Here is a 12,392-nt window from a genome sequence, read left to right as displayed (position 1 = left end):
GAATAGCGATGTGTTTCTGGTAACACACGGCCCCTCGGGGTAATAGACGGGCGCTATAACCCTCATGACCAGGCAATAGGTGTTTACTATCGAACATATAATTGAACTATTGAATGGTAAGATATAAATAGCATCAAAAAGGAATTTACCCCATTGAACAATTTATCTTCAGTTCTTGATAATGTAGTCTTGCACTGTATGGTATTATGCTAAAAGATAAACATGTAATATTTAAGCAATAAAGCACACCCAGTGACGGTATACCACAAGATTTTGACCAGTTCATGACATATATGCACGAGCGATAGCGAGTGCATGTATGTCATGAACTGGTCAAAATTGAGTGGTAAACTGTCGCTGGGTGTGATTTATTGCTATTATATCATAACAGAATATTGAAATTCTGACGTGGAATGTCAAAAATGGATTTTTACTCAAACTGAGAGCTTGACCAATCGGATCCCTGTATTTGCGCCATCAATATACTGGTAGGATGTAATTACAGTACTAATCTTATAGCTGGGCAAATGTTTGTTTGTTTGATTTTTCATGGGATGAAAAAACATATTCTAAACTTCAATTCTATAAAAACTCAAATGATATAATGGTATGAGCAAGCTGAGATGTCACATTGAATTGTTTGCTCACTGACATAAATCTATCTTCTTCTCCTTGAAAGTTTTTCAAGCAATCTATTCATATGTTAATAACCATGTACAAGCATTCATTATAACAGCAAAATGATATGCAAATTATACATTGTTATGTAAATCAGTCGTCTCTCTGATTTTTAAAACAATGCAGAACACTGGGTATGTTGAAACATTTCCCCCCCATTTTGCTGTGCATAGGTCCAACCATGGCATAGAAAACAACAGGAGTACTGGCTAAACCATAGTAGTGAATTTAGAGTTGGGAGATTTCTCATCTTGTACAAAATTGGCTGAAAGTGCCCAAAAGTGGCAAAGTTTCTTCAAATAGCCTTTGAATGTTTTGTGGATGTTACTTTCTCTTTCTTCTTTGGTCGCAGTCGATCTTTATATGATCTGTACTTCTGCAGATAAAACAGTGGTTGCAGTCTCGCAGCCCCTCCCGAACGCAATCTCTACACCTGTAGGGCCTAGTTAGTCTTGACTTGACTGGCTTTGCTGTTTGGTGAGGCACAGTCATTCCTCTCAGTTCATCATCCTTCCTTCCTCCGGCATATGACTCACTCATTTCAAGAGCCAGCATAATTTTCTGCCGTTTGCGGTCTTCTTTCTGTACTCGGTGTGCAGCTCTGAGAATTCCCCATGTATCCAGCTCAACACCCCTCGGCAGATATGTGGCCAGTTCTAACCTTGCGTAATCAGAAGGTATCCCGCACCTGAGGGCTAGGCGGGCTTTTGCATCCACAGTTTTTTTACTGTACTGGCAGCATTTATCTGATTGGTTGGCTGCCATCCGCAGTGTTAGGTTCCGCAGTGTTATGACTTTGCAAACATATTTAACCAGTGTCTCTCCAGGCTGCTGAAAGCAGATTGACAGCTCTTCAAAGTAATCGGACGCATCCAGTTGATCCAGGTGTACCTTCCTGCTGCAAACAAGCATGTCATTGCAGTTCGGTAGATCATCTTCACTTGCATCTTTTGCAGTTGCATCCACTGTTTCAAATTGTTGCATGCGCCCTCTATGGCTGTCATCAGACATTGTCTGGAAGGCAGTGTGGTCCCTGGATCTTGGATCAGGCTTCCCTGCACTGAGGCGGCATGAATCATTCTCAGTTTTGATTGGCAGTGCATTGACACTAGACTTGTCAATCTTTTGTTTAGCCACGCCTCCTACTTCTTCTTTCCCTCCATCAAGCTGAGTTGATCCGCTCATATCTTTATGAATAGTACCTTGGCAGATCGTGTCGTCCACTTCATTGTAGCTAGTATTATGGTCACGTGTATCTTTTATCCTGAGTTCCCATTCTTTGAGAATTGCTAGTCTCCTGTCTTCAGGGGTCTCACCCATGCAATAATGGCCAATGAATTGGATGATCTTTGCCACCACTGACCCCCAAGTTTCTTCACTTAGTACTCTTTCGTCTTCTGGTATTTTCAAAACCCTGATGACATCTACAAGTTGGCTCTTCTCGAACGAAGAAAGCATCAGTATTATGCCAGGCACTGTCTTTTCCATCTGCGTTTCATTGGTTTCTTCCGACATTTTGATTGACACGTCAACCAGATCAAGTGTATGCTACCACTTAGTTTACCAGACAGTAGCTCCCGACTTCTTGTATAATTGTCATCTCAGCATCTACATGACATGTAGAAACCATTCCCATTAACTGACAAATCCTGATCAGATAGCTGCAGACCAAGTTGTGCCTTCAGAGCTTGATACAGTTCCTACATGTGGTGGAATAGTGGGAGAGTGTGACAGAAATAGTGAAGGCTTTGAAAGCTGTGATCACGTATATGTTGCACTGTAACATTGCCTTCCACAGAGCCCAGCCACATGTCCATTTACAAATAACTGTACAAAGGAAATGCACTGATTGCTGAAGTAATCTGTTGAGTTTATTACATAATGGTGTGTATATACTGCATTAATATTCATGAGCACTTCCATATATGGTCATAGGGCTTCACGGGCTGTCAGGCCATGCATCATTTGTCAACCATGTGAGTGAGTTTCACTGCTTTTCATTATTGCAGTTTTTTCACAGTCTTTAAGTTTATGATATGACACATGTATATAACAGGATCATTAAATATGAAAACCGGTCTTGCCTGCCAATATATCTGAAATTTAACTGAAATCAAATACTGCCATGCATATTGTAATGTTTTTGAGTTCTTTTAATAGGGATCAACCATTTTGAGCAGGAGAATAATTAATACACTGTGATCCTTTGATGGTCATGATAATCAAGAAGATCAAAGGATCACAGTGCAATACATGTCTGATATATCAATACTATGCACCAAATTATCCAATTATTTTCAACTTCCATCATCACAGGTAAAAAATTAAGCTATCAGCAATGAAGTAAAATCAGAGATAATTAATTTGACTTTTTTATTTATTCTTATTTAATTGGTTATATATTTCAGGCTTTTGGTCAGACGTTCATTGCTGATGATCTGTTCCTGGCTCTGGTTGGCTCCTTTTCATCTGTCTGCAATGCTCTAGGTCGTGTCATGTGGGGATATTTCGCTGATAGGTTCTCATACAAGGTAAAGGCCATGACAACTTACATTGCAATGCTGTATCAAATGAGAAAGAAAATTTGAATTATTTTTATTTCTAATGAAATGATTTATGTGTGGTGTGACATTTTTGGCAGATTAACTGACTTCTAGTACAAAAAGGCATTTATAGAGATTCACTTAACTTCATGTGCTTCTGTTTGATACAAGAAAATTTGAGACACTGTATTTACTGGTATTTGTATACAGTGTACGAAGTTTCCAGAATTTACTAAACTGAATAAGAACGTTTAGAAATTGTGTCTGTTAGAGGGTGCACTGGTGTCAAGGTGGCATTTGTGCATTCTGACTGTTTAAAAAAGTGCCTGGAATAATTACAATTAGGTAACTTCATGACCTTTGAATTGAACCTATGAAGGAAATCGCACTTATTATTATTATTGTATAATATGTATCAATATGCATAGAACAAGCTCAATAAGTTGTCGGAAATTTTATTATTATTATTTTTTAGTGTTGTTGTTTTGATAAATTATATGAATACTTGTTCAGGGCTATTCATATTTTAGTTATTTGTATTGAAAACGAAAAGAAACCTTCTTATCTTGTCCGGCTCTTTGAACTTATAAGTTAATTTAAAAGCAGGATTTACCATGATCCATTCAAATGGATTGACCTTTAAATTAAGTCATTGAAAATAGAAAATTGTAGATAATTTGAAATATATTGATCTTGTACAGTACTACCTTCCTATGTTTAATAAAACTTTGTACATTCCAGATATATCAATGTTATATAATCATTTTAAAGAACCATGTACATGTGACTGCATGGTAAAATCTTGATAACGAAGCTACCGTACATCCAATAATTTGCTCACCCATTATTTTTTTGACAGAAAACAATGTTAGTCATCTGCGCAGTCAACACCTTCTTCATGTTGACCTTAAAGTTGACAGACAGAGCTGGTGAAGCCATGTTTCTCATCTGGGTTTGTGGTGTCTTCCTGTCCTTCTCCGGCAACTTTGCCCTGTTTCCAACGGCAACTGCGAGGTAAAGTGAACACAGGAGATCTATGTTATACTACAGTGTAGTCAACAATGCCATGATGAGTCATGTATAGCAGTCATCATGCCTGATACATGTTACATGTATACTTGTAATAATCGATCGAATAGGAAAGTTTGAAAGATTTTATTTAGGGTACCCATTGGGAAGTTGTTCACAAAGGTGAAACATCAAGAAAGTTGAGTAGACTACGGCGTGAAAAAAAGGCTTGTCAATCTGTGAGTATGTGATGCCATATGTTGTTTTGCCCGTCACTTGGTTAAAGGTATAACTGTCATCTGTTCCAGTTTTGCCACAGTTACCATGGAAAGAGAAAATCTAACCAATCACGGATTTAAAGCAGGTGGCCGCTTTTTTAAACTCAGCATCCTCACATGGGCATTTTGAATACCAAGGAACGCCCCTTTGACCATATATGGGCATATTTAGATTACAGGTGACTGTATACCTTTAAACAACAATGCCATGGATTGCTTGTCCAGATCAGGTGATTGATAGTAACGAAAATAACTTACAGTAGTACGTTTTCATATATTACAGTTGCTACTACTTCTTTCAGAAATACCCAAGAATGTGATGTCAATTTACCTTGTTTGTTGATTTTACAATTGATCTCAGATACTCAGTACAACATTATAAACTTAAATGCGTGTCAGATATAGTTTAACAATTGCTTTTGAAATCAAAACACCTATTATGTACTTTGTTAACATTGACATTTTGTCAAGATTGCAACAATTTTTAAGTTTAGCAACCAGGAAACAACTTTTAATACAGAAATATTTATATGTGAAATTTTTTGACATATGATGACAAATTTTAAAAATTCTTTTTGATGTTCAATATCATAATTTATATCTGCAGTGCATTCATCTGTGTGTAGTTTGGTTATTTATGGCACTTTGATAATTTCTTTGAGTTGTCAATACCACAAATCGATAGTAATAAACTTGTACATTTTCAGTTCTGTACATTAATTTGCAAAACTTTTACTTCAATTTTGCTCCTTTTTTCCTCCCTCTTGTACTCATGTATCTATCTTTGTATTGCAGATCTTTTGGTCAAGAATACATTGGTATGAACTATGGCCTGATGTTCACGGCCACCATGATGTCGGCCATCACAGGGTCATTCTTGGCCAATGCCTTAGCTGATTCAATTGGCTGGCTCGGCCTGTTTGTGCTATGTGCTCTATTCTCTGCTGCAGGTAAGTTATCAAAATATGAAGGCCTTGCTGATGCACGAGATCAAACTCAACGCTTCTTCCATACATTTTTACGGAAAGAGAAAATTTTCAAGACCTCAGACAAGCACACCAGAGTCTCTTTGTCAAGGTGAATCATGCAGACATTGAGCCGGATAGACAATGGGAAGTCTTTAAATGTTGTTTTTTGATTTATATTTACATACTTCTGTGTGAGAAAAATATACCAATGCTACCAGTATGTTTTTAAATAAGATTCATCAATAGATAATCTTTGATTGCATCAAAACTGAAAATATTGATTCAATATATAAATTGTAATTGTAGTTATTGCTTCCTCCCCCCCCCCCCATTTTCCTGACTTAAAGGGATACAGTCACTGGAACTGCACTCAAAGGTCATATGGGACCCATATGATCAATGAAACACTGTATCCAAGGTACAATGGTGACTGATGAAAGTTAAAACATGTCTGTCATAATCAACATTGTAAAAAATTTAAATGTAGCAGCTGTGATTAAGGTGCATCTAGATATCGTGCACAAAATACATTGTTTGTAAACAATAAAGTTGCGCAGATGAAGTTCCGATGACTGTTTCCCTTTAAATCAAATTTTGTTTGAGAAATAATCAGTTGTACTCTATCTTATGTGAAAACTTGCAGGCATTTAAAGGTATGTTTATCTCCCAATTCCATTCCAATTATGATGTAATTTTTTTTCTCACGTTTCTTTACAGCCTTTGTCCTAACTCTCACGTTCAATGTGAAAACACCAGCTGGCAAGAATATATAACAGGCGCAGTCAATCCAACATAGAACTAAAAGAGGCGTTTAAAGTGCTTTTAGAAGGGACAATTGGGACTGTTTTTTGTGAGTGACAGATGGAGAGTGTTTTGCTGTTGGACTTCAAAAGAAATATTGTTTGATCTCTGTCATTACAAGTTATGAACGATGATCAAAGCAGGGGCATGTATGTCTGTCTATAACATCAAGAAACCTGTCTGCTCCAAATTTGTGAACTGAATTTTACAGCAAGTATATTTTGCTCATGATGTTGGTAGAGAACAAGATTTGTATAAGACGTTGATGTACAAATCTGCAAGTGTCATCGAACATATTTCTTAGCTGACCCCTGCCCTCTGCCCTTTGAACTTTAAAGTATTGAGACAAATCTTCTGGAAAGCAGTGTTAAAGGTTGAAAGCAGTGTTAAAAATGCCAAAATTGCATATTTCCCAGTTTGATGATGAGACTGCGCAAATTTTGTACTGTATCCTGGGATATAAATACAGAACATTCACAGTACAGAGAGATTTGAATATTTCTGTACTTCATAAACACCTTGCTAAAATAGATTTGCAGTTTGGACGTCAGAATATTTTTCAACCTGCGCTCCAAAGATTTTACCGTCATTTGACACCATTAAAGGTCATTTGACTAAACTACAACAATACTGCAAGTTAAAACCCTTTAGAAATCTTTGCTATTTTCCCCTAACAAAATACTTTGTTATTATTCATCATGAAATGACCAACAAATATTTCAACATCTCATTGACCTGTGAAAAGCAGTCATTCATTTATTATATAAAGTTTCAATGTTTGTACAGTCGTTTATACTCTAAAATTATTTCTCCAGGAATATCTATTCATTTGCACATCATGTGTATTCTATGACAGGAAAAGTCAAGAACTGGTAATGAATAAATTAAATTCTCGCATTGTGACAAAAAGTTTAAAAGATTTTCATCATATGGAAGGTGATGTGAAAGAAATTCATCCAATGGAAATTGATATGAAATTAAAAACTATCTACTGTTGATTGACCAATCAGAGTGTTCAATTCAGGGTGTTTTATTTACTCATAAAGCCTTGGTCACCAAATTCCAGAAACGAATGACAGCGCCGTAGTAAAGTACTGTCCAATCAAAAGTGAACATGTCATATTCTGTAGACATCTGGTACATTTTAATATTCAAATTTGGTAACACAGCGGAAACCAGCTGCAAAACAAAATTTGCTGTGCCCTAGGGCATTTATATAATGTGCCCTAGGGCATTTATAGGATGTTCCATTACATTGGAAGGCTATTTCACAAATAAAAGTTTTAATTCATATCCTAAACATGTTACATTGACAAAGGGGACGGTTGACGTAAACACATTGAAAACGAAAATATATCAGTTAGGGGCGATAGTTTTTAAGTCGGATAAAACCCTCGTACTCGGGCTCTTCTGGTATATAAAGTCCAACCCTACGATAAAATGTCTCGGCCTGCTGCCTCGACATTTTATCGTTGGGTTGGACTTTATATACCAGAAGAGCCCTCGTACTCGGGCTTTATCCTATACTAATTTTTGGAAAATTCCGATATAATTTCCTTATGTGCAAACTAGACTGTTGAGAATGTCCTTATATGAAAATTGATATAAAGTAGTTTACTTGTATGGAAAATGTAAAGGAAAGCTTTAGGGTTCTTTAGAACTGTATTTTTACCCTTTTTTGTGAGTTTGCCATTCAAGTATAATCAGTACTTTATAGCTTTCACTTTCAGAAGACAATCATTTATGACATCACTTCCCAAGTAGAAATTTATGGCTTCCTAAGGCGTAGCAATTATCAGTCGCCAGTCCTCAGTTATAAATTATAAACGTTGCTCTCAGAACTCTAGTGTTGAAGATAAAGTTTACATTGTTGCTTATTTACATGCACTGTATTATGATAGAACTTGTAAAACCAACAAAGGTCACAGGAGAATTTTACTTAATAGAGGCAGAAGTTTTATTTTGACAAGGATTCAGAAACATATTGTGTAATGCTCATCTAGTGGCTTCAAACCAACAACTTTTGACTACTCGATTATAATTATTTTGGATGAAAGATTTTGGCCTTTGAGAACATTCTTCTTAGGTCAGAATGTCTAAAAAAACTTTCCATTTGCCAGCGGTAGATTCATGTCAGTTCAATTATATCAGCTATTGGAAAAGCTTAACCATATATGGGTGGAAAATACCATTTTTGTATATATGGAAACCTTCGATCATAATCATAAAATCACTCATCAATTGTCACTCAAACAATTAATTACTGAAGTAAAATTTTCATTATGTCTCTTGGATTGATTTTCAAGTTGCAAAAATTAGCTTTCTGCTGCGTACAGCCTGATGAATTCTTTGTAAAATTTGTCCAAACATTTCTGATGCTGAAACATTCTAAACATTTACGCTCTTAGAGTACAGTCACATTGCATTGGTAATTTTCAACCAATATTGACCTTATTTTAGTACAAAATTCACAATTTTAGTCAGAAAATTTCTTTCCAGTTTAGACACCTTGAGACTCACAACATCAAAGTCATTACCATTTATTTTTTCACAATATTTAAAATCTGTGGGTAAACTGCTTAACATTGACATTGTCGAACTACAATCAGACATCTTTGCACATTTTAGTTCAACAATTTCTGATCTGTTGAAAAAATCTGGTTAGGTCATTTATGTCTGGTCAGTGCACTTTTAGACAAAATATTTCTGATCACTAAGAATGCATAAAATTTATCCACAGTGTCCCTAGAGAGTTTTGGTATACATTTAAACCGAAAAGCTTTTTCACACTGTTCAAAAGTTGTAAGACTCACAATGCATATATGTACAATCAAACACTATAGATAATTTTTAGTCCAAGATTCACATACAGGGAATTTCACACCTTGGTCACACAATTATTTATGAGTTTTATAACACAACACTTGTCTAGCATAGACTTCTTTTTTGTCATCATTTCAGCAGTGAAGGAATTTAATTTTCCTGAAAACACACAAAAAAATCTTAGAGAACAAACCTACATGTTGAATACAAGCTTCAATATTTTTCAGTGAGTCACAAAAGAATGTGTGCGTCACAAAATAATTACTTGCAGTGAACATTAAAAAAAACCCAGCATGTTTATGAGTAGATGAAAAAATAATTGAAACCTTGAATGTAATCGAAGGATTTGAACTTAAAAACATTTGGATTACTATATAAAATGGTCTGTTCTGTATTTCAGTCTCAAGACAGAAATATTTGTAATATTTTAGTAAATACTGGGATTGTTGTGGTTTTTTTCTTTTCAAAATTTGAAATTTTGGTTTGTCTAAGAATGTGTACTTTCCATGTTATAGAATTTCCATATCAACAATATTCTGAAATATTTTGTTAGTAGCTTTGTAAACTACACTGATTCAATCAAAGCTTGAGGTGGTATTTACACAAAAGCCTTCTCTAAAAAAGTCATTGGTAAAATAGTTTTGATTTTTGACAACAATCAATTTGAGTGAAAACGTTTTCATTATTATTGCCATTTACTTAGAGCTTTTAGGAATACTTATAGGTACATCTGAAGAACATTGGGTCCGGTGCCCTTGATGATATCATAATGCTGGTCTTAGGGGGCCTTTCAAGGAAACTTAATCCAGACATACCCCTTAAGACATTTTTAAATAGCAATATGGCTCAGTTTATCCCAATATTCGGCAGCCATGCCTTGATTAATTTTATCCATCCGTCAGTGATATAGCCTGGTTCGGAAACTGTACGTTGTATATTTACACAGCATTTGTTTAGACTACTCTTTGTTATCATGTTATTTTGTTTACTGCGGTTTGTGATTCAAAATATGGAAAAAAATTATTGAAAAAAGGACCAAGACTTGAACGTGTTTTGGGAGTGAAATGTCAAAATCAGTACATCAGTTGAAAACTGAAATGATTGAATCGTTAAAAACTACATGTTGTGGCTTGAAAGAGGCAAGAAGGGTTCTTAATAATGCAAAGCAAAATAGAAGCTGTCACTTTCAGGCATTTTTGGCATACTAGAATTTACATCTCTGCTTCATTGAGGCTTGCTTCCACACAACATTAACTTTATTAACAATCCGAGATCTAAAGTTTGAAAAATGTGGTGAAAATGTGGTGTTTCCCTCGACTTTTTCAGTTGAAATGTATTTCAGAAACTTTCTGCAAATCATAATGCAGAGCTCATATAGAAATGTATCATATACATATATGTTGATTTCTATTCATTATTCTGTTCATCCCTACATCTCTATAATGGAATAGTCCAAGTTATATCTTACAGCATGTAGTTATGTTCTCTGTTTAAGCCTGAACCATATCAAATAAATGAAGGGGTGAAAAAAAATAAAATCATGACTATTGAATACAGGGTCTCTACACTCCTGGAAACCTCCTTGAATTGTTAAACCTCCTAGAAAGTCCTTGAAAAGTTCTTGACAATTCTTGAAAGTCCTAAAAAATAGATAAACACCCACCTGGTCGAAAATCATGAAATAATTAATCATGATATCTTAAAGGCACTTTTGGCGATCCCTGGGATCGCCTTTGTTCCAGTCTGAAAGAGGATTATGGAGGTGTGATAGCCTTTTGTTTTCCATTGAAATTGTAATCTTGTCGGTAAATTTTCTGATGAGACAATCTGGCGTCAACACAGGCCTTTAAAAATGATTGACAAAATGACGTGTAAAAATGATATCTCTTGAAAACGATACCTGCAAAAGTGTATTTTGACCTCAAATGTGAATATTTATGTGTATGCATTTCACATGGTTTACCAAATAATCTTAAGAGTTTCAACAAAGTAAATGATTGTAGCAGAGCTGCTTAATATTTCAAATGCTGCAGAGTGTGTTATTTAAAGACTTAGTTGTATCAATCTACTTAAAAGATTTCAAACATTTATCTGCTTTCTTAGCAATATATTAGGAAGTGATAGAATATATTTTAGATTTATACTATTTAACGTCTGTATCTTGAAATGTAATTTTTATACCAATATGCTGCACTTTCCGTTTTGCTGCTGAGTACATTTACTTTATTAGATCCGTCTAAAGTCATGTCTATTTTTCACTCATCATGTACTGTCTCTTCTCAACAAAACATTGGCTTAAAGAATGGTTTGTTCCATGCCTAATGAGATGTCTGTAAAAAATGGAATGGCCATGCATAATGAATGTTCGATAAGAATGGAATGTTCCACACAAAGTGAGATGTCTGTTAGGAATGGAATGTTCCATCAAAATGGAATGTTCCATGCATAATTAGATGTCTGTTCTGAAAGGAAAGTTCCAATGCATAATGAGGTGCCATCGAGTTTAACAAATCTTTTCTTCTACTTGTAATAATGTTCCGCTATGACCAATTGTTGTGTCTGTTGACTTATTTTCTGACTATGGTATTTATTCCTCCTTTTCTTTCACTATTTACATCACTATGCTTAGTTTATTTTCCACTGATAATCAAACACCTTGTACAGAGCAAGTTTTGATAGGTTTTATACCAATCAAAAATGAACTTTGTCACAGCTGTTGAAATGGAGCAGTTGAAGAAAAATGGACCAGCACAGTAATTAAACTAAACAACATTTTCTAGGTATTCTTAGCCAAGCAGAGACTCCCAGTATCAATGAAATTTGATACATATTTTCTATACTGGGTCCTCTATTCTACACTTTTGCCGATGTCCTATGGTTGTTTATTTTACTTTTTATGACCCCTACATGACTTTATCTCCAGGCATCATCTGTAGTACAAATCTACCAGTTTGGATTCAGTAATGTGTGACAGTCATGCAACTGTGTTTGTGCAATTGTGTTCTGAATTTGCCATGTCAATCACTTTCAATCAACAACTGCATATTTTCTCACATTACAATGTTCAATTATTGATACCATGCCATACCAAAAGTACCAGGATGAGAAAGGTCAGATGGGGTCACTAAAATGATCTAATGATCTATTGTGTTGTCTAATTTGTATGAAGGCTGCTTTATATTGTAAAACTGAACCGATTGTATTTTGGAAAAACTTTTCTTTCGTAGGCAAGTGGGATTTTGATATTTGAATGATTAAAAAGGGATGTTTCAAAAATTATTTTAAATGTGAAA

At 35.2% G+C, this 12,392-nt stretch overlaps 1 protein-coding gene across 1 annotated transcript in view; it reads left to right on the top strand.

Moving 5' to 3' along the window:
* Positions 1–12,392, top strand: part of LOC139118562 (apicoplast pyruvate carrier 1-like) — a 20,980-nt gene extending 8,588 nt beyond the window's left edge. The window contains exons 9-12 of the mRNA XM_070681917.1: positions 3,087–3,209; positions 4,081–4,235; positions 5,303–5,457; positions 6,193–12,392. Of these exons, the coding sequence (XP_070538018.1) occupies positions 3,087–3,209; positions 4,081–4,235; positions 5,303–5,457; positions 6,193–6,248 (489 nt within the window). The 3' untranslated portion in view covers positions 6,249–12,392. The remainder of the gene's footprint in view (positions 1–3,086; positions 3,210–4,080; positions 4,236–5,302; positions 5,458–6,192) is intronic.

Source organism: Ptychodera flava, chromosome 19, assembly GCF_041260155.1.
Source record: "Ptychodera flava strain L36383 chromosome 19, AS_Pfla_20210202, whole genome shotgun sequence".
In the NCBI taxonomy this organism is placed as follows: domain Eukaryota; kingdom Metazoa; phylum Hemichordata; class Enteropneusta; family Ptychoderidae; genus Ptychodera; species Ptychodera flava.
The sequence above is the reverse complement of the archived record's forward strand: the minus strand, read 5'-3'. Positions and strand labels throughout refer to the sequence as shown.